The sequence below is a fragment of the Pogona vitticeps genome, chromosome 2 (assembly GCF_051106095.1).
Source record: "Pogona vitticeps strain Pit_001003342236 chromosome 2, PviZW2.1, whole genome shotgun sequence".
Taxonomy (NCBI): domain Eukaryota; kingdom Metazoa; phylum Chordata; class Lepidosauria; order Squamata; family Agamidae; genus Pogona; species Pogona vitticeps.
In genome coordinates, this window is record NC_135784.1 from 127,090,085 (window position 1) to 127,113,717 (window position 23,633).

A 23,633-nucleotide genomic window follows, 5' to 3' on the forward strand; every position below is an offset into this window, starting at 1 on the left:
TCAGAGGCACTGGGAATTATCAGCATCATTCTCATGAATTCTCCAAGGATTCAAAACAAATATCATGAACCAATGATAACTCTAAAACCTATATAGTGTTCTTAATAATTGTTATTACAAAATAGAACAATTTAAGGGTATCCTGCTGCAGGCTGTACTCCTTAAGATATTATACACATATAGCTTCAGAATTACTGTAAATGACAGAACTCAAGCAAGTGACTCATTATTTTGTGGTTGTTGAATTCTGAGGACCACATTTTCCAGTAACATCTCACAGTAAAATCCTATTCAAGGATGTAGGCTATTTTGGCTGCCTGTCTTGCAACTGTCCACGTTTGGACTGGATTACACATCCTCTTGGAAAAAAATATTAGGCACACTCAGAGCAGTCAAAAGCCCGTTCAGTGAGATCACCAGGATGAATGCAATACTAAGTACACCAAATTCTAGGCTTCTGGCATGCAACTTAAGTAACAGAGCAATAAAAAGAGACCAGCTCTTAATTGCACTTCTAAAGAAGACATAATTTAGGATCCAAGAGGTCAAAACTGCATGATGGTAAGTTTCTGTTAGTCATGTGTTCCCATCAGTCTTATCATCAGTAGCATAAAAATATAGTGAAATGTTTTTATCTTGTTTCTACAGTGGGTTAGAAGAAAACCCAAGCATAAGAAAAGAAAAGGTAAAAGTAAGTCTTATTTGGGATATCTTGGTTAATTCATTAACAAGTGAAGAGAAACAAAAACAAGCAGGGGTGGAAAGCGACACACAAATTCCACATTAAGCCCAGAATATATCACTCTTACAATTGCTTTTTACTCAATCTCAAACTCACATTTTATCATCTACTAGGAAGGAGGATTAAAAACAGTTTTAAAACTCTGGTATTCCAGAGAGAAAGCAGTGTATAGTCTTTACTATCTCTGCCTGGTGCAAGCATACATACTCTATCTCTCCACCCTTTAGTCCCATAGAGAGCTGACCATGTACTTGTATCTACACTTGAAAATTTCTTCTTAATCTCATTTCATATAATCTCTTTTGCCCACTATGTAAATGATTCAACCAAGCTACTTAATTAAATTCTATGCTGATCAAATATTGCCTCAGGTCAGCTAACCAAGAACGTCTAGAGTGATGGATAGTACAGACAATCATCTGAGGTTTGATAAGCTATTCTTTATGTGTGTGTGTGTTTAGTCGTTTAGTCGTGTCCGACTCTTCGTGACCCCATGGACCAGAGCACGCCAGGCCCTCCTGTCTTCTACTGCCTCCCGGAGTTGTGTCAGGTTCATGTTGGTTGCTTCGCAGACACTGTCCAGCCATCTCATCCTCGGTCGTCCCCTTCTCCTCTTGCCATCACACCTTCCTAACATCAAGGTTTTTTCCAAGGACTCTTTTCTTCTCATGAGATGGCCAAAGTACTGGAGCCTCAGCTTCAGGATCTGTCCTTCAAGTGAGCATTCAGGGTTGATTTCCTTTAGAACTGATAGGTTTGTTCTCCTTGCAGTCCAGGGGATTCTCAAGAGCCTCCTCCAGCACCACAATTCAAAGGCATCAATTCTTCGGCGGTCTGCTTTCTTTATGGTCCAGCTCTCACTTCCATACATCACGACAGGAAAAACCATAGCTTTGACTATTCGGACTTTTGTTGGCAAGGTGATGTCTCTGCTTTTCAAGATGCTGTCAAGATTTGTCATCGCTTTCCTCCCAAGAAGAAGGCGCCTTTTAATTTCAGGGCTGCTGTCTCCATCTGCAGTAATCATGGAGCCCAGGAAGATAAAATTTGACACTGCCTCCATATCTTCCCCTTCTATTTCCCAGGAGGTGATGGGACCAGTGGCCATGATCTTAGTTTTTTTTGATGTTGAGTTTCAGACCGTTTTTTGCACTCTCCTCTTTCACTCTCATTACAAGGTTCTTTAATTCCTCCTCACTTTCTGCCATCAGAGTGGTATCATCTGCATATCGGAGGTTGTTGATATTTCTTCCGGCAATCTTAATTCCGGCTTGGGTTTCTTCCAGTCCAGCCTTCCGCATGATGTATTCTGCATATAAGTTAAATAAGCTGGGGGACAATATACTGCCTTGTCGTACTCCTTTCCCAATTTTGAACCAATCAGTTGTTCCATGACCAGTTCTAACTTTTGCTTCCTGTCCCACATATAGGTTTCTAAGGAGACAGATAAAGTGGTCAGGCACTCCCATTTCTTTAAGAACTTGCCATAGTTTGCTGTGGTCCACACAGTCAAAGGCTTTCGCATAGTCAATGAAGCAGAAGTAGATATTTTTCTGGAACTCTCTGGCTTTCTCCATAATCCAGCGCAAGTTAGCAATTTGGTCTCGAGTTCCTCTGCCTCTTCGGAATCCAGCTTGTACTTCTGGGAGTTCTCGGTCCACATACTGCTGAAGCCTACCTTGGAGGATTTTGAGCATAACCTTGCTAGCGTGCGAAATGAGTGCAATTGTACGGTAGTTGGAGCATTCTTTGGCACTGCCTTTCTTTGGGATTGGGATGTAGACTGATCTTTTCCAATCCTCTGGCCACTGTTGAGTTTTCCAAACTTGCTGGCATATTGAATGTAGCACCTTAACAGCATCATCTTTCAAGATTCTAAATAGTTCAACTGGAATGCCATCACCTCCACTGGCCTTGTTGTTAGCCAGGCTTTCTAAGGCCCACTTGACTTCGCTCTCCAGGATGTCTGGCTCAAGGTCAGCAACTACATTGTCTGGGTTGTCCGGGATATCCAAATCTTTCTGATATAATTCCTCTGTGTATTCTTGCCACCTCTTCTTGACGTCTTCTGCTTCTGTTAGGTCCCTCCCATTTTTGTCTTTTATCATGTTCATCTTTGCGCAAAATGTTCCTCTAATATGTCCAATTTTCCTGAACAGATCTCTGGTCTTTCCTTTTCTGTTATCTTCCTCTATTTCTTTGCATTGTTCATTTAAGAAGGCCCTCTTGTCTCTCCTTGCTATTCTTTGGAAGTCTGAATTCAAGTTTCTGTAACTTTCCCTATCTCCCTTGCATTTTGCTTCCCTTCTCCTCTCTGCTATTTCTAAGGCCTCGTTGGACAGCCACTTTGCTTTCTTGCATTTCCTTTTCTTTGGGATGGTTTTCGTTGCTGCCTCCTGGACAATGTTACGAGCCTCTATCCAAAGTTCTTCAGGCACTCTGTCCACCAAATCTAGTTCCTTAAATCTGTTCTTTACTTCCACTGTGTATTCATAAGGGATTTGGTTTAGATTATACCTGAGTGGCCCAGTGGTTTTTCCTAATCTCTTCAGTCTAAGCTTGAATTTTGCTATGAGAAGCTGATGATCAGAACCGCAGTCAGCTCCAGGTCTTGTTTTTGCTGACTGTATAGAGCTTCTCCATCTTTGGCTGCAGAGAATATAATCAATCTGATTTCGATATTGCCCATCTGGTGATTTCCATGTATAGAGTCGCCTCTTGTGTTGTTGGAAAAGAGTGTTTGTGATGACCAGCTTATTCTCTTGACAAAACTCTATTAGCCTTTGTCCTGCTTCGTTCTGAACTCCAAGGCCAAACTTCCCTGTTGTTCCTTTTATCTCTTGGCTCCCTACTTTAGCATTCCAGTCCCCTAGAATGAGAAGAACATCTTTCTTTGGTGTCAGTTCTAGAAGGTGTTGTAAATCTTCATAGAATTGTTCAATTTCAGTCTCCTCAGCAATGCTGGTTGGTGCATAAACTTGGATTATTGTGATGTTGAATGGTCTGCCTTGGATTCGTATTGACATCATTCTATCATTTTTGAGATTGTATCCCATTACAGCTTTTCCCACTCTTTTGTTGACTATGAGGGCTACTCCATTCCTTCTACGGGATTCTTGCCCACAATAGTAGATATGATAATCATCTGAGCTGAATTCGCCCATTCCTGTCCATTTTAGTTCACTGATGCCCAGGATGTCGATGTTTATTCTTGCCATCTCCTGTTTGACCACCTCCAGCTTCCCAACGTTCATAGATCTTACATTCCAGGTTCCTATGCAGTATTTTTCTTTGCAGGATTGGATTTTCCTTTCACTTCCAGGCACGTCCACAGCTGAGCGTCCTTTCGGCTTTGGCCCAACCACTTCATTAGCTCTGGAGCTACTTGTACTTGTCCTCCGCTCTTCCTCAGTAGCATGTTGGACGCCTTCCGACCTGAGGGGCCCATCTTCCAGCGTCATATCTTTTAGCCTTTTGTTTCTGATCATGGGGCGTTCTTGGCAAAGATACTGGAGTGGCTTGCCATTTCCTACTCCAGGTGGATTGCGTTTAGTCGGAACTCTCCACTATGTCCTGTCCGTCTTGGGTGTCCCTGCACGGCATAGCCCATAGTTTCTCTGAGTTACTCAAGCCCCTTCGCCACGACAAGGCAGCAATCCATGAAGCTATTCTTTATAAAGCCAGCATAACTGTTGAGGCTCAGCATGACTTTCTCATCCTCCACCCCACTTGTTCTCCCACTGTTTGGAAGATCCCCCATCTACACCTTGGTTTATATCAAGCCAGATTTCCCATTTACATCTGAACTGCGCACCTGTGGCATAGCTTTTATGAAAATAAGACAGGATCATGGAGGCTTCATCAAGAAAACCTACTGTCTGCATTCCTTCTGTACCCAACTAAAACCCAATAAATCCAGTAAAATAAGAGGAGGATTTCTCCTATTAATCCTTAATCAGATTGTGTGGGCTCTTCAAGTACAGTCTACTGTTACTTACCATTACCTTGTACTGAGGCTGAGTCAAAGAAAGTGCTGAATCCAATTGAATATTTGTATTTTCAGAAATTACAGCATAAGACTGATCCCTCCTTAAGAAGAAAATTATATTTGTATGCAGCTCTGCATAAGAGTCCATCAATAAATTTAAAAGACTCTTTTTTTAAAAGCTCAAAGACATCATAACATCACATATCCTTGAGATGAAACATAGAAATAAATAAAATCCACTTAAGCTTGAGTACTGACTAACACTGGTTCAAGTTAAGCAATCCTTCCAAATACCTATAATACATGAACCCAGAATATTGCTTTTGCATCCATGATTCAGAAATCCAGGAAATGGTTTTAATTGCTAGGCAATATCTTGCCTGCATGGCCAGCAGTAAAAAGAATGCCAGGTACTAAAGAGCAGAGGCTGTCATAAGTCAAGATGATCTATAGCAGTGGTTCCCATCCTTGAATAACCAAGGTGTTCTTGGACTGCTACTCCCAGAAGCCTTCACCACTCACCATGCTGGTCAGGGTTCCTGTGAGTTGCAGTCCAAAAACATCTGGGCCACCCAACACAGATCTAGAGGGTCCCCTTTCATGCTCACTGTCATTAACAAAGACACTGAACATAAGAAAACACCAGATTCTGGGTAATTTTTTAAATCAGCTAACTATTTTTCACCAAAACGCAAAGTAACTATCATGGTAGCATTTGACAAGTATTTATTGCTTGAGGTGCACAACCCTCTCTCATTCTCTCCAATTCCAACACCACCTCTTTCTAGTCCTTTCTCTTAGTGACTCTACTCCTTCTCCCTCTCCTCTGTGTATTCAATTACTCTTTTCCTGTAGTAAGGCTATACTCTTAATACTATACTTAATACAATCTTGTCCAGAAGTAAACCCCATTCACCTTATAGCAAATTCAAGTACTGAATTTCCTTAGTACTAGCAAGACATTTGGGTATTTACTATAAATATTTCAATAACTGTTTGCAAAATAGCTACTCCTTAAAATAAGCATTTAAAGGCATATATCTAATCTAAATGACATGATGGACCCATTTCAAGTAAAAGCAAGCAAGCAGGGGAAGCAGTCTCTTTTCAGAAAGCAGATGTTAAGAATATGAAAAACAATCACAGAATTGTCTGTTTGCCAGCAAAAAAATAAGCAAAACATCTTCATGGGATGGGGATGGAAACCTTTTTTAAAAACAAAAATTAGAAGTTAAAAAATGCTTATCCAAACTTTTCCATAGTTTGGCACATAGCAAGTCCAAACCGTGTTCTACCTCTCTGCCAAACATGGTCCTTGTTCAAAATAAGTTCAGAAGTTATAACTTTTTTTTTGGACTTCCTATCAATAATGGCTCATGAGGTACAACATCAACTACTCACACAATATCAGAAGTACACTTTTTATACTGCTAAAAATGGAGGATCAAAAAGATCATCAAGTGTAAGGATGTCTCACTGGAGACCTAGATCAGCATCACCCACACTCCTTGCGCCGCCTACCCAGCCCGTTCTCGGACACCTAGGTGTCCGAGAACAGCCTGGGTAGGCGGCGCGGGGAGGCTTTAAGCGGCAGGGACAGGCTGGGGGGTGGACCGGGGAGCTTGAAGCCTCTCCGCGCTGCTTACCCAGGCTGTTCTCGGACTTCCGGAAGTCCGGGAACGGCCGGGGTAGGCGGCGCGGAGAGGCTTCAAGCTCCCCGGTCCACCCCCCAGCCTGTCCCCGATGCTTGAAGCCTCTCCGCGCCGCCTACCCAGGCTGTTCCCGGACTTCCAGAAGAATTATGGGATTTTTGGTCCAAGAAATCAAAAAATCCCATCCCTACTACTCAACTGATCAAGACGAATCTGTCAAAATTGTTGGCTGATATATATCTCAATTTAGACAGATGGAGATAATGCAAATCAACTTTTAGGGGGCTCCTAAAGGGGCTCAGTGTCAGGCTAATCCTCATGCGCTGCACACCAGCCAACCCTTGGATGATCTCCCTGGGGCTATCTTACCTATGGCAGATAGCGGTAAGACGGATAGTGTCACTGACACCTCTCCCACCCCCAAAGTTGTCCGTGGAGATGGAAGACTCAAGGACCTCAGGAGGTATCTACAGTCCAAAGACAGAAGAATTTTTGGGAAGCATTGAGATGCAACAGTCTCAGGACAGGGCAGAGCATGCCTATCAGAAGAATCTGGGAAGGAGGAGCAGGGGCCACAAAGGTATAAGCAGAAGGGATGGGATTTGAGAAGGGGGTCCAATAGCAATAGACCACTTGGTTGAAGGCTGAGGACAATGATTAAGAAGAAATCTGGTTGATTGTTCCTGAGGGCTGACCTATCAAGAGGTTGCCAACTCTCCCTTGTGGTTGGAGGCAGTGACAAAGACTTTTCTTCCATGCAGTTAACCAATCCCCAACTTAGTGCTGGAATCACGAAATGAGAAGGCTGATGGGCTTTGCGATGATCACCAGATAATTAGGATAGCAAATAGTAGAGATAGAAGTTAAAGAAGCAAGCCACACACAGGGATGTGTGCCAGCAGTGCCCCTGATGGGCGACTATTCTGAGGAAGCAGAGTGAGAAGTCTTCTTTGTCCTGCCCCCAGAAGAACTGTGCTTTCATTAACCTTACAAGTTCACGGATAGTTGACAGTGTACAAATAGTTGACAGAGTTCAGATAGGACAATGGTTACATAATGCCATTATGATTGGCCCAAGGAAAGGCAATTAAGCAAGCTCTCTATCACCTATGAGAAAGAAGAATGCTGGGCAGTCATGCCCCTCAGAAGCAGCTGTGACGTCATCCAAGAGGGTTTGCCCTCTGCTGTAGATTAAGCCAACAGCTTAGCAACCTTGGGAATGGCACCCCCACAACTTAGGACCAAAGAGTAAACCTGAATCAGGCCCAACTTTGGGAGTTGGGGAAAGACAAGTGTATTGGGGATACTGTAGCATTATGTCATTGGGTTTGCTTAATAAAGCAAGAAGCGACCATTAGGACAGAATATGGAGAGACAAAATGGCTCCCTATAGGCAAAGGTGTCAAACAAGGGTGTATTCTATCCTTTTATCTATTCAGTCTGTATGCAGAATGCATCATATGGAAAGCTGGACTAGATTCTGATAAAGGAGTGAAAACTGGTGAAAGAAACACTAAAATATGCAGATGACACCATCTTACTGGCAGAAAGCAGCAATTACTTAAACCATTTTTAATGAAAATGAAAGAAGTGCCAAAGCAGGACTGCAGCTAAACACTAAGAAGACCAGAATCATGACTACAGAAGAATTACTCAACTTTAAACAGTTGAAGATTTTGTACACCTTGTTTCAATCATCAGTCCAAAAGGAGAGTGGATCCAAGAAATCAGAAGAAGATTGAGTCTCAGAAGGGCAGCAATGAGGGACTTCAAAAAGATCATCAAGTGTAAGGATGTCTCACTGGAGACCTAGGTCAGCATCACCCACACTATATATGGGTTTGAGAGCTGGACAGTAAAGAAGGCTGACAGAAAAAAATGTTTCATTTGCAGTATGTTGCTGGAGGAAAGCTTTGCAGATACCCTGAACTGCCAAAAAGATTAATAATGGAATCCCAGAGCTAATCAAGCCTGAATCATCTCTGGAGGCAAAAATGATGAAATTGAGGCTGTCATACTTTGGGCACATGATGAAAAGGCAAGATTTGCTGAAAAAGACAATAATGCTGGGAAAATTTGAGGGCAGTAGGAAGACTGGAAGAACAAATATGAAATGGCTTGACTCCACAAAGGAAGCCACAGGCTTGAGTTTACAAGAGCTGAGCAGGGCAGCTGAGGACACAACATTTTGGAGGTTGCTCATTCATGGGGTCACCATACGTCAGAGGCAGCGTGATGGCATGTAACAACAACTTTTTTTAAAAATGGGCTTGGGAGTTATAGTGGTGACAGGAAGGACAGAAAATAGGAATGAGACTTGTTACTTGAGCTTCAAATCAGTCCCATACCCTTCCACAGAAGAAGCTGCTCAACAAAGAGAGAAGTTTGAGGTTCATTTAATGGGAAACAATTAGAACTGTTGCCTTCTTATTGCCTGAAATTCATGCAACCCCCTCCTTGAGCAGACCAGATGGATCAAATCTTTACAAACTTCACACAGCTGGCAGTATTTCACAGTTCTACCTTTGCCCTGCCATATTATAAGAAACAGAAAAGCTATAGATTTGCTCCCCTGAGGCCTATGAACTATCAAGCGAAGGATACAGCAAGTTTAACTTCAAATTTATCAAATTATTCAAGAGAGTATGCTCTGTGTTACTTACAGATGCTACATCAATGCAATATTAAATTGATCCACCTAAAAACTCAGGAATAGATTATTTGCAGAAACTGCAAAGTGTTTATCTTCTAATAGAGCTCTCTGTACAACTACCTGTTTGTCCACCTTAGCAGCAATTTTTACCCAGGTGAACAAGCAATCTGGTGGAGAATAACTACTCCATTCCTTTCCTGCCAGCTCATCTGATTTCTACACCAACTACTAAGGAAGTTACAGGTGTTCCTCTGCAGCAAGTAAAGGAATACAGCTGCCTGAAAGAAAAAGGACAGGTTACTTACCTGTAAACATGGTTCTTCAAGTGGATCTCTGTGAATACACACTAGTGGGATAAGACAGTGCCTGCACTGGCCTCTTGGAATATTCTAGAGCTATAGAGAAAAGTAACAAAGTTTGAGTTGCCCTGTATTTCGCATGCTCCGCCCGCCAAACCCCAGTTCCATCTGCCTGCCACATAATCGGAGTTGGACTCGACCATACAAGTGACGGACAGTGGGGAGGTTGGGCAGGATGTGTGTATTCATAGAGATCCACTTGAAGAACCATGTTTACAGGTAGGTAACCTGTCCTTCTTCAACGTGGCCTCTATGAATCCACACCAGTGAGTGACTAGCAAGCTAACTTACCGGAAGGTGGGCCGTCACTGCAGAAGTGAAGTAAGCACTGCTCTCCCAAACTTGGTCTCATTCTTGGCCCGGAGGTCCAGTCTGTAATGTGTAACAAAGGTAGACACATTGGACCAGGTTGCTGCTCTGCAAATGTCTTGGATGTCAACTCCTCGCAGCAGGGCTGTGGATGTGGCAACAGCTCTGGTGGAATAAGCTCTGAGACCTTCAGGGAGAGGCTTGTTCTGCAATTCATAGGCGAGAGAAATGGTGGAGGCCAACCACCTGGACAGAGTAGAAGAAGAGGCAGCGGAACCTTTACGCTGACCGTAGAAACAGATAAACAATCTTTGAACTTTCCTAAAGTCTTTAGTCCTAGTGATATAATAAGCCAATGCTCTTCGAACATCTAAAGAGTGGAGCATGTGCTCAACATCGGTAACTGGGTCAGGAAACAAAGTTGGTAATATTAAAGGCTGGTTAACGTGGAACTCGGAAACCACCTTAGGAAGAAAAGAAACATCAGGGTGCAGAACCACTTTGTCCTTGAAGAACTGAAGGTATGGGGAGTCTGCACGAAGTGCTGCCAATTCACTAGCTCTACGAGCAGAAGTGATGGCCACCAGGAATAAAGTCTTGAATGAGAGCAACCGAAGGTCACAGGAGGCCATGGGCTCAAACGGATGGCGAGTGAGGCAATGAAGCACCATTTGGAGTGACCATTGTGGTACAGGTCTCTTTAGAGGAGGTCTCATGTTGGACAGACCCTTGAAGAAGGCTTTTAGTGTGGGATGCGAAAACCACCTGGATGACTCAGAGCCATGGGGCTGAAAAGCAACAATGGCTGAGGTGTAAACTTTTAAGGTAGACTTGGAAAGTCCTAGGTCAAAAAGATGCTGAAGATAGAGGAGGAGTGTAGACAAGGCCACAGGTGAAGATTGCAGTTTGCGCTCCTCAGTAAACTTGAGAAAGTTTTGCCACTTGTATTTGTAGAGTAGCTTAGTGGCCGGTTTCCTTGCTTTCTCAATAACTTCTGTTATTGATGGGAAATCCTCCACGCTGTCAAGTGGAAAGATTCCAGGTCCGGATGAAGGATGTTCCCGTCGTTCTGAGTCATTAGATGTGGAAGAAGGGGTAACCTTATCTTGTCCACTGCTGATTGCAAGAGCATGGAGAACCCTGGTTGTCGTGGCCACCAAGGAGCAATGAAGATTGCCTCCGCTTCCATCTGAAGTGCCCTGACTAGGGCTCTTTGAATGATGGGTATCAGTGGAAAGAGATAGAGGAGGTGTTTGTTCCATGGGACCATAAAGGCATCCCCCAGTGACCCTTCGCCCTTTCCTGCACGGGAGGCATACTTGTCGCACTTCTTGTTGAATGGAGTCGCAAACATATCTATGGATGGATGTCCCCATTTGTGGCACAGACTGAGGAACACATTCTGATCGAGTTCCCACTCGTGAGGTTGAAACGACTGGTGGCTCAACTCGTCTGCCGGCTGATTGTCCATCATGGATACATGGATGGCCACAGGAAAGATGTGCTGTTGGTAGCACCACTCCCATAGATGGACTGCCAGGAACAAAAGGGACTTCGACCGTGTTCCTCCCTGCTCGTTTATATAGAACATGGTTGTAGTGACCACTTGTATTGCTCTGCCCTTCACCAGAGGGAGAAATGCTCTGAGCGCCTTCATCACTGCTATCAGCTCCAGGTGATTGATGTGGAGCAAAGCCTCTTGAGGGGACCAAAGGGCGTGAATTTGGTGTCCCTTGCAGTGGGCTCCCCAACCTAGGGGACTGGTGTCCATTGTGACCTGACATGCCAACTGCAGGGGTCGAAAAGGTCGGCCTATGAGAAGATGTGGTAGGAATGTCCACCACTGAAGTTGTTCTGCTAGCTCTGGTGTGACTGTTAGACGCTTGCGCTGACTGTCCTGCAGAGGACTGAATAGAGCAAGCAGCCAAGACTAAAGGGAGCGCATCTTGAGGCGAACGTGGGATAAGGCACAAGTTGTTGATGCCATGAGACCCAGAAGATGTTGTGCAACTTTTGCTGACACTCTGCCTTGGGGCTTGAATTTCTGAACCGCCCTTCTTATTTTTCGTATGCGCTCTGGTGGTAGAAACATGCGAGCATGGACTGAGTCTAGTCTTGCCCCGATGTAGTCCATCACTTGAGATGGTTCCAAGTGGGACTTTTTGTAATTTATCGAAAGGCCTGGCACTTGTAGGGTGTGAAGAACATACTGTATGTCCTTGATAGCTCTTGCTTTGGATTTGGACACAATCAGCCAGTCATCAATGTAAGGGTTAATCTGTATCCCTTGTAGACGGAGGTAAGCTGCTACCGGGGCCATGCATTGGGTGAAGGTCCTTGGAGCTGTTGAGAGGCCGAATGGAAGAGCCACATATTGGTAAATGGTGTCCATGAAGATTAGACACAGATATTTCCTGTACTTTTGATGGATGGTGATGTGGAAATACGCATCTTTTAGATCCACAACAACAAACCAGTCTCCTCTCTTCAATAGGTGAATGATTGCTTCTAAGGTGACCATCCTGAAACGGCATGGTTTGAGGTAGGTATTTAAGTCCCTCAGATCCAGAATTGGTCTTAGACCACCATCCTTCTTGGGTACTGTGAAGTACCGGGAGTAGAACCCGTTTTGTATGTCCCGGTTTGGTGCCTTCTGGATGGCTTGTTTTGCAAGAAGAGTGAGAATCTCTTCTTCTAGGATGGGATCGAACGATGTAGGCTTGACCCATCCTAGAGGAGGCAATTCCATAAATTTCAGCCGGTAACTTGAGCTTATAATGTTTAAGACCCAGGAGTCTTGAGTTATCTTGAGCCAGTTGTGAAGATGAGGAGACAGGTGGGTTGCGTGGTCGATACTTGAGAGGATTCTGGTGAAGTCAAAGATATTGTTTTGACTTCCTACCAGGTGCCTTGTAGGATTGACGTTTGAGGTTTGATTGTGCCTTAAAACTTGAAGTGGATGAGGATGCCTGAGAGGACCTTGGCTGAACCTGGTTCCTGAAGGAACGGTAAGTATTGGAAGTGGATTGCTGGTATGGTTGTTGAGAATATTTGGGACGCCATTGAAACTTCCCGGTCCTTGGCTACTGTTGTATGGAGTAAGACTTTGCTGTCTTCTTACTCTTGTGTAGATTTTCAAGATTTTCGTCTGTCTTTTCACTAAATAGGCCCGAGGCGTCAAAAGGCAAATTCTCTATCCTGGTTTTAATGTCGTCCATAATATTGGCTGATCTTAGCCAGGCATGACGCCTCAAAGTGATGATAGAGGCCAAATTCTTCGCGGTGGCATCAGCAATGTGATGGGATGCTAAACACTGGTGTTTAGAAACTGTTAGGGCCTCAGCATGAGCATTGAGGCACAGCTGCCTAATATCATCTGGGGCGACTTGCAGAGCTGGTAAAACTCTAGCCCAGAGCTGCTTCTGGTAAGCCCCCATGGCTACCAAGTAGTTAATTGCTCTGAGGACGAAAGTAGTCATAGTGTAAGAGGCGACGTCCCAAAACTTCAAGCTTTCTACCCTCCTTACTGGAAGGGGTAGTGTGTCCTTTAGTAGGAATTTTGGAAGCACTGGACTCCACTACCAAAGAATTTGGAGCTGAATGCTTTAATAAGAAGGAAATTTTAGATCCATGAATCCGTTAAAGGTTTTCAGTTCTCCTGGACATGGAAGTAGAATTAGCGGGATGCTCCCAGTATTCCATAATTAGGTCCAGTAACTCAGGTAAATAGGAGAGACTGACAAGATGAGACCTCTCCTTGTTGATGTCACCAAAGATCAGGTTATCCTCGCGTGAGGGTGATTTTTCAGTTTCCATCCTTAAGGTGGTTGCCATCCGAGAAACCATCTGAGTGTAGGAGGAAAAGTCCTCAGACGGTGATGAAGGGTGGATGTCTGCAGCATCCGACCCCAAGGGTTCCCCTGGTAGAGGTGTCTCTAGGGAAGCCTCAGATGTTACCTCCTCTTCCTGATCAGAAGAGTCTCCAGAGACTTGGGGATCGTCATCAGAGACAGGAAAAACCTTAGGATGTTGTCCTATTTCTGTCTCAGTGGAGGGTCTCTGAGGCTTGGTAGGCTGGGATGGACGAGGTTCTATAGGCTGATCATTAGATTTGTGACCCGTCAACGCGGATGTCCTTTTCCCTGTCGACGTCGATGGTCCCTGTGTGTCGGCACCAAGATGTTTTCGGTGTCGACGTCTTCTCGGCGGCGAGACAGATGGTGAGGATGAAGAAGTATAGCGTGTCCTCTTTCTTCTTCTTCTGCGGTCCCTTGACGTCGAGGACGATTCAGAAGAATAATCCCTCCTTTGACATTGACGGCGTGATTTTCTTCTTTCAGCACTGTCATCTGAATCAGAGAAGGAGGTGTCCTCTCGGTGCCGATGCTTCCTGTGTTTTTCGACACCGGAGCCATAGATCTACCCGAGTCACCCGACATAGCCAGCAGGGACGGCTGAGGGGACTGACGCCGAGGGAGGCCCGGAAGGAGAAAACAAGAAACCGGGCCTTCTCAGCGGTTGTCCCTCGGCTGTGGAACACACTTCCCACAGAAATTCGGCTGGCACCCTCGCTGGGTGTGTTCAAAAACTAACTAAAAACATGGTTATTCAGACAGGCCTTCCCCCCAGTCACCTAAGTTCTTTCCCCCTGCCTTTTTTCCGGTTCTTAATGTTGCCATCTTGGATAATATTAATTATAATAATTGCATTATGCTAGTTATTTTCCTACATTGTTTTAATGTGTTTTAATTTTTGTAAGCCGCCCTGAGTAGACGTTGTCTAGAGGGGCAGGGTAATAAATGAATAAATGAATGAATGAATGAATGAATGAATGAATGAATGAATGAATGAATGAATGAATGAATAAATAAATAAATAAATAAATAAATAAATAAATAGCCATGTCTATGCCTGTGTCGGCGTCAAGGTTTTTTCGATGGAGGTCCCTCATCCTGATCCGTTGAAGGACGTCAAGGAGAGGGAACATCCAAAGGTTTCTCTGGTCTCCCTCGAGGTGGAGGAGGAGACTTGGAGCCAAGAGATCCCGATGCTGAAGATTGGGATCGAGGCACCCACCTGGTTAAAATAGGGCTAGTAGGGGCATTAGCTATACCAGCAATGGCTTGTGCTAGCTGGCTAGCAGCTGGCGACCTCTCGATGTCGACAGGAGGTTCCTGTCGAGGTGGTAAAGAGGTGCCCATTTCCGACGTTGAATCTCGGTCCCGAGACGAGTCTTCTAGTATGGGTGAAGGAAGAGATGTTGAGACTGGAGGCACGACCAAGTTGAGTTCCTTGGACTTAAGTTTTTGGTTTAACCACAGTCTTCTTCTGTTTCAGCTCCTGGGATGTCGATGGAGCAGAGGACGTCCATGGAGCAGACGAACTGGTAAGTGCTTTCTTGGTTGCCCGCTTTTCCTTAGGCTTTTCCTTAGGCTTCTCCTTAGAAGCCTGAGGAGGAGGTGGAGAAACCACCCTGACTTCAGAACGAACCGAGGATGTAGACTCCATGTCCGATGGTTGTGAAGCAGATAGGGTTTGATTCCACAAAAAGTATTTTAGGCATTGCTGGTGAGCCTTGAGGGTAGCTTTAGTGAATTCCTTGCAGTGTTTACAGTGGGTAGTTAAATGGGTCTTCCCCAAACAAAAAACGCACAGAGAATGTCCGTCTGAGAAGGGAAGTTTCCTAGAGCAGGACGAACAGTAGCTAAATGGGCCTCTTTTATGTGACATAAGCCAAACAAGCAGTTGAGGCGATAATAGAACAAGCCCGGTAGCAGTTGAAGTGATAATAGAACAAGTCCGGTAGGCGCATGGCGCCTCAGCGGGCGGTAAATAGGCAGCAATTAAGAGCAATTTAGGTACTTGCACGATCGCCAGAGGCAGAAGAGAAGTCAATACGGTCCATAATCAGGGCAACAGAGATAGGGAAATCGAAAGCCAATTCCAGGTCAATACACGATGCAGAAATAAATTGTTTTTAACACAGCTCTAACCGAGAGGTTCCAACTCCACTGGCAGAAAAAATGGAACTGGGGTTTGGCGGGCGGAGCATGCGCAATACAGGGCAACTCAAACTTTGTTACTTTTTCCTATAGCTCTAGAAGATTCCGAGAGGCCAGCGCAGGCACTGTCTTAACCCACTAGTGTGGATTCATAGAGACCACGTTGAAGAACAGTCACTCCGTCTTTTGCCTGCTACCATGCTGCACTCCTTTATTAAAAAAGAAACTATCCTGTATTTTCCAACTCACAGCAATGGAAGGCTATCCCCTCCGTCTACATGAAACCAAACATGCTGGGAAAAGAGAGTTGGACTGATCTGTCCCTCCTGCACCTGCAAATGGCTTGATCTGTCCATCACAAGGATACAGCAGGTGAAGCAGGCTGATTACTCTAGCACAATGGAAAGCTGCTTCAAGTGAGGAAGCCTGGTGAAGTGGAAGTCTTCACCTATGCTGCACCTCCTTGGCTCCATTGCCACTACCTTAAAGTGTAAAACTTTTAAGGTTCAATGCTTTGGCCCAAAGATAAAGACTCTTCCTCCTTGCTGAAGCTTCTTATTGATTGTTTGCCTGCAATGTTTGGAAGCTGAAGTAGAGTGGGAGATACCCTCTAGTACCTTGGTTCAAGGCAAGGTGCTCATCAAGTATCTGGATTAAGTTCCACAGATATGGAACTTAAACCTCATCAGGTCCATTCACAAAAATCTAATTTGGTGGTGGATTATATTAACAACTACAGACCCATCGCCAGTGTGCCTTTCTTAAGCAAGATAGTGGAGACAGTGGCAGCCAACCAGCTACAGGCAGTCCTGGAGAAAACTGATCAAGCACATCTCAAGTGTCACCTTCCACTGGCTACTGTCAGTTTCTGTGCCAGCTGCAAGGTGATGATGCTGACTTACAAAGTCCTAAATGGTTTGGGACCTCAATACCTGGCAGAACACCTCTTTCCAGTGAGATCTGTCCATCTTACATTATCTTCTCAAGCAGGGCAGTTGAGAACACTGATCCCAAGAGAGGCCAAAAATTGGGCCTTCATGGTGGTCACTCCTTACCTTTGGAACAACCTCCCACCTGAAATTTGCCTGACCCTTTCACTGGGAAACTAAACAATCACTGAAAACATGGCTTTTCAAGCAGGCTTTCCTGATGTATTTAACATCCTAACACAGTGGTTGTTTCAGGGTTTTATACTACCTGTTCCACTATCTTGCCTTTAAATTATCCATTTTTCTTTTTAATTACTTATGTTGCTAGTTTATGTTTATTTTATATTTAATTTTGAATTTGATTGTTTTTGTGTTTATTGTTTCATATTATTGTTTATCTGGTTTTTAGCTGTAAACTGCTCGGAGTGGTTCTGGCAGCCAGATGGGCACTATAGAAGTCAAATAAATAAAATAGATAAATTAGATGTCTGAGTCACGTATAACACCAGCAAAATCAAGTGACTCATCCTGCCCTGATCCTGAGTTTAAGACAAAGGCCACAGAACCCGAAAGGCAAATAGGTCATCTTTCTTCTGTTCAGACTAGTACTTTTTCTGGCCCTATACACAGGACAGCTCTAATCATACATTACAGATTATTTAAAATAAAAAGAAAAGATTAAACAGATTCAAAGAACAAGATTATCACCATACTGTCCTGAACACACCAGATAGTCTGATTTTACCAGGGCCAGCCTGGTTAGTACTTGGATGAGAGAGCAGCAGGGACTATCAAGAATCTAGCATATGTTTAGTCATCTAGCTGTTTTTTAAATTTGTAATGCTACCCAGAGTAGACCTTTGGTCCAGATGGGCAGGGTAGAAGTATATATATATATATATATATATATATATATATATATATATATATATATATATATATATATATATATATATATATATATATATATATATATATATATATATATATATATATATATATATATATATATATGTGTGTGTGTGTGTGTGTGTGTGTGTGTGTGTGTGTGTGTGTGTGTGTGTGTGTGTGTGTGTGTGTGTGTGTGTGTGTGTGTGTATATATATATATATATATATATAAAAAAAATAAATGAATGAATGAATGAATGAATGAATGAATGAATGAATCTTCAGGCAGAGCTAGGAAAGAATCATGCCTAGAATCCTGGAGAGTTGCTGCCACTCAGAATGGGCTATGTGGGCCAGTGGTCTGACTCAGCATAAAGCAGCTTTCTGTGTTCCTAAAATGATTGGAGACTCTGACGGAGTTGTAATTAAAAATAACACCAGACTAAAGGATGGACTGTACCATTTCAGGGAGAAAGAAGTGATGTACTGCTCATAAGTCAATCAAAGAGTGATGCCAGAGTCTAGTTATTTACAGCTATTACTTCTAATTGCTTCCTTTTTCCAACAATAAAAACATGAGTACAGTGTATTACAATCAAAAATTAACAAGAGCCACTTTGCCTCTTTTTACAATGTAACTAAAACTTTTAAATTTACTTTACAGGTGATGGGTTGTGAGCCCACTATACAGTGGGCAAGGAGTGACACACAGTTCAAGTGCTGGCTCATGCTCTGCTGCGGAGACTTGAGATGATGAGGAAATGGATGGGAGGACAGTATGTGTTGGATCGCACACTAGTAGCTTGGAACATTTAGAGTCTTTCCAAATAAGTAAAACTAATTATTTAGTTGCTTTGGAAATACAGTAAAGCATTACATATAAAACATAATAGTAACTCATTGTATTGGGATGGATAAGACTATATTTGCAATTAACTACTGAAAGAAGCTAAAATACAGAATCAGAGACTCCTTCCTCTCCATAGAAAGGAAAGAAGCACAGAATGTCTCCTGGTCTGAAACTGGCATAAACTACGGAAATGTCTTTCTCTGACATCTGCTGTCACCTAGTGGCCTGCAAAGCAATGCTCACACAGCTACTGTTAAGCTCTCATACGCTTATCTGAGAAGAGCAAAGACACTCACCTACCTAGCTCCACACATGCATATGTACATATACCTACACACCTCCTTACATGAAGTATATCACACTTTCTGCTAGATATAAACCCTTCCCTCTTCCATTCTAGTAGCAAAAGGCAGCTCTCCAACAAAGGTGCATCTATCACTTTCATTAAGGGAGTTTTATCTTCAAAGAACTAACGGTTGACAGGGTAGCGCTTCTACAGCATAACAGTATCTAGGTCATATCATACTAAAGATTATTTATTATTTAGTGGATGCTTTTAATGGATCCCCATTTTCAATCCTCGCCATAATCAGATTGAGAGCATGACTTGGCCATGATCACCCAGTGAGTTTCACGGAGCGGGAATTTGAATTTTGGCCTTTTCAACCTTAGTTGAAATCTTATCCGCTGCACATTGCTGATAAAAACACATCTGATGAGAATGGTAAGGGATGTGAAACAAGTTCCTCATTTTTACAGTTCTTTTAAAACAACTGAATCTGTCCTTTGATGACCTGAAAGTGCAGTTCTTGCCCTCTTCCAAAGACGCATCAAACTCTGTGGCCAAAACTGGACATTTGCCAGTCCATTAATTTCTATACCATATGAATAAAAAATGAAGATGCTTAAGTATAGCTGTTATCATCATCACCACCACCATGATGTAAGGAGGTACTTTGCAACATTTCCTATATTGGATAAGATATTTGCAGAGATGCAAGAGACATAAAAGTAGTAAAGATTTTTAGTAAAATGCCTCTCTGTAGTTCTCGCATGGCATTTCGTAAATTGAGCCTCCATTTCTTACAATCTAACAACAAGCTTAACAGATCCTATCACGTTGTCAAAACTGTTTGCCTCTTATTCTTACCATTCTGTTCCTCTAACTCATTCCCAATTTCCTGTCCCATCTGCTTCTGCCGGGATAAGATTGAAGAGAGGGCATCGAGGCCAGCATCTTGCTCTGCACAGAAACAGACATATGAACTCAATCAATAAAAATTCCAGCCTACTAATATTAAATACCAGGTTTTATAAACCACCATTGAAAACATAAGAAAACTGATATTCAGCATGTTAAAATAAAGACATGTCGCCAATGGCACAATAATGAATCCCAACTTGACAGATCTCAAGAAGCTAGCATAAATGCTGACAGTGCTGGACAATTTCTAAGGAATAAAGTTTAGCTAAGACTCCAAAACCATTCAGAAACTGGATGTCCAGCTGCTTCTCAATCTTAAAAACAGCGGATTTTCTGGCACATTCAATTTAGTCTCCTGATTATGCCTTTTTGATTTTCCAAGAAAGGTTTAACATGACTGAGAAACTAATACATGATGCAAGCACCAAGGAATCCAGAGAGTTTTTCAAGTTGCGTGCAAATGTAACATTCCTATGAGAAATAATCCTGCTCTTGGCAGAAGGAGTGATAGCAACCATAGCCAGAATAAAAGTCTCTCTCTAGCCTCACAAAATAGTCTCTATGTTAGAGTACATGGACGTTACCACAACTTTGGTTCCTAAAAGGCATTGAATTATACTTTAGCTATCTAAAGATCTCTTTAGTATAAAGACCCCTCTTGCCAACAAATGGGCAGTTGTCAGGTTTCTTCTCCAAAGCTATTACTATGGCTACTGCAGATGGCATTTTCTAAACAAAAAATAAATCTTTATGGATGCAGGAGGAAAGAACCATATGCAACTCACTGTTGAAACACAAGAGAGCAAGATATTATAGGCTGACTGATAAAGCCATATATCTCCATGAACAAGTTTTTTGATCAACCCAATCCGTTCACTCCCACTTGTCAGTTCAAATGATGGCTTTGAAATAAGAAGTGTGGATTCTTAAGGTGTCTAGACAAACACTAAAACAACTTAATATATTTATGAAAAAACTGGCTTTTTGGCATCCAGGTCGCAAGCATTGTTTTATTTATTGTTTAATTTAATTTAATTTAATTTAATTTAATTTAATTTAATTTAATTTAATTTAATTTATTTATTGCATTTATACTCTACCCATCTAGTCAACTGACTACTCTACATACAGATGACATATAGATGACATGTCAAACATCAAACAGCATTTCTAGGAGGTTAAAAAAAAACCTTTTGGGCTGAAAAGGATTCTACAGACCCCAACATGAAATTACAGATCAATAAAAAGCAGTAAGACTGGTAAAGAGCAACAAAACAAGGGCAATGGGAAAGGACTAACTGAAGAAGAAAACCTAAGTACTGGGACAGCCCAGTTAACTGAGAAATGAGAGGGATTTTGGCTAAGGCCCACACATGTGGTCAATGAGTCAGATACTTCCCACCAAACACATATTTTTGTTTGCCAATGGGCTGACAACCTTATTTTAAAGTCCCACATAAATAACAAACCCAGAATGTTCAATGAGCCCTATTCTACTAAAGAATTCTCAAGCTGTGCAGGTTTACTCTAAGCTCCTAATGATTCAACAAGTCCAAATTTATCTCTGTTTCAGGTAAGATTAGACAAGATTTTGTCAAATAATATGAATTTTTATCTTAATCCTATAGAACCATATTAGGATGAGATTTCCCGATCTGAAAATTGACACAGGTTAATCCATTCACTTTAAATACATTCTGCTAAGAACCACAGAGGTTTAGAAGGGTCAGGCACTTGTGCTAATTTCATGAGGCTTTTTATGAACCAGTTGACAAGCATGTTTTCAGTTACCTAGAGAGGTAATTTGCAAGCCACGTGTGAACATCAGCACAGAAAATTCCCTGGAGTCAAAATAAATATTCACTGAAGGACTAAAACATATTGGATAATCAGAGACAAATCCAGTTGAGCATAGGAACACAGTATCTTTTTTAAAGGAAAAAAGTGTGTCCTATGAAAGCTTAAACTATATACATATAAAGGGAGAAGGTGTACGTGAATGTGTTTGTGTATATTTACATGCACACAACATATGGTTGGGGTGTAATTGTTGACAATGAGGTCAGGGTACTCCACAACACTCTTTGCTTTTGTCTAAGAGACATACAATAAGTCTGGTATGTCAAATAAACATACCAGTCTGGGAAGAAAAGCACTTGGCTGAAGACCATGGAACAGAAATATGTGTTGGTCTTCATTTCCTCATGCATCTTCTTATGCAGGTCACCAAAACAAAAAGATGTGGTCAGTGTCGAGAGTATCTGTCATAAGGCCACAGACTGTGGGTTAGGACTAAGCATAAAAACAAGGAGGATTTACCTTCTATAATCCTCTTTTGCTGTTGCTGGATCTCATGAAAGCCGAGTCCTCTTGTTTCCTCAGGCTCTTCTACAAGCCATGGGTTTGTTACACCTTGTCTGACCCCTCCTGCCATTAGGCTAGACCTAAAAACATGCGAAAAAACCAAAGCAAAAATCCTTTACTGCTACTATCATAGAATTTATACAACAAGGTTGCTCCTGCTGGCAACACATCTGACCTAGAAAAAAACCAAATGCAATGATATTCAATAGTTATCTGGCCCGGAGAGTCCAGTATATATATATATTGAGAGACCAGTCATTCCCCAATCATCGAGAAACTGGGACCCCAGAAGATCCTATAGAAAATATAGTGGAATACTTTCTCAGCACTTCTATTTTTGAAGATTCCAGTTTCTGCGTTGTTAACAGAGATAGTGGAGAAGGAAAATGGGTACTTTGTCCACATTTTTAGAATATTAGAAGTGGCTGTCAAAAACAACCTCATCAGATTATAGCAGATTTTTCTTACACTTCACCTGAAATACTTAAAATACAAGATAGTGCTCTCTCATGACTAACGTCTCAGTCTCAGAATGACACAAAACAGAGACGAGCCAAAGCTACATCTGGATCTACTGTTAAGATCTCTGAGTGATATGTAGCAGATCCTCAAGGGCTTATGTCATTATTTTCACAAAATCAGCAACAGCATGGCTGCCCTCCAGTTGATCTATTTTAACAAGGCCTAACAACTGAATATAGGATGTGGTGGCTATAGCGTTCACCCTTTGTTAGGTAATAAGTCATGTATTATTCATGTTCTCTGCTAATGTAATTGAGAGGCGGGGCCAAGAGAGATGTAAAAAAGGCAGAGCCTAAGAGGAGGGGAGAGTCAGAGAGTCTGGGTCAGGGTTTGGAATCAGAGGGGGAGAGAGGTAGTTTGGGGATCTGAGGAGTGACTAGACTGAGGAGTGATTAGTAACCTGTGATATTTAATATAGAAGATTAATATTGATGCTTGGTGAAACTGAAAGAATATGCTTATGATGCCGGCCACAGAGACTGGCGAAACATTAGGAAGAATAACCTACAGAACATGGCCAAAGAGCCTGAAAAACCCACAAAAACCAATGAAAGAATATACGTATGAATTATCCTAGAAAACATCTGTAATCAATAAACCTGTTCTATTAAAAAGTAAGTACTGAATGGACCTTCATCTTTTCTAAGTAAAGTATGTTGATAAGGAGATCAACTGGCGGCAGTATGTAAAGAGATTTCTTTTGGTTTGCCTTTGTGAGCTCTGTGTTTGGGAGACAAGCAGGGGCCATGAGGGTGAATGCCACAATTGGTGTCCAGCGGCAGGATACGAAAGAATCCAGTAAAGCGAGAGTTTTAAAAGTGAATTTTTTTGAGTCATGGGTACCTTTTAGTTAGAGGTCTGTGGTGAAGAAGTGGGTGACCTGCTAGAGCTTTTGTGGAAAAGCTTAGTGGCTGGGCTTCTGATCCCAGATCTGGGGGGAACTAAAGATAGGAATGACTCTGAAGGAAAAATTCCTTTTATTTACCTCAGAATTTGGGAGACCTTGTGGCTAGCTTAAAATCCAAGGCTTGGAGAGTTAAGGGAGCACTTGTGGATAAAAGTGGGAACCAAAAGTCAGAGTAGATCTGAGGGGAAAGAAAAATCAAAGCAGAGGTTTGAAAAATAAAATTATTTCAGTGAGTGGAATTAAAAGTAGAAAGACAGGTCCT

The 23,633-nt window shown here is 42.4% G+C and overlaps 1 protein-coding gene across 13 annotated transcripts in view; it reads right to left on the reverse strand.

Moving 5' to 3' along the window:
* Positions 1 to 23,633, reverse strand: part of STX8 (syntaxin 8) — a 194,372-nt gene that overhangs the window by 150,580 nt on the left and 20,159 nt on the right. For all 13 annotated transcript variants that reach the window (XR_013541979.1, XR_013541978.1, XR_013541977.1 and 10 more), the window contains exons 5-6: positions 21,898 to 22,022; positions 19,525 to 19,617 (exon numbers count right to left, since the gene is read on the reverse strand). Coding sequence is in view for 10 of the 13 variants with exons in the window: in XM_020803021.3 (XP_020658680.3) it covers positions 19,525 to 19,617; positions 21,898 to 22,022 (218 nt within the window). In the remaining 3 variants the exon portion in view is untranslated. The remainder of the gene's footprint in view (positions 1 to 19,524; positions 19,618 to 21,897; positions 22,023 to 23,633) is intronic.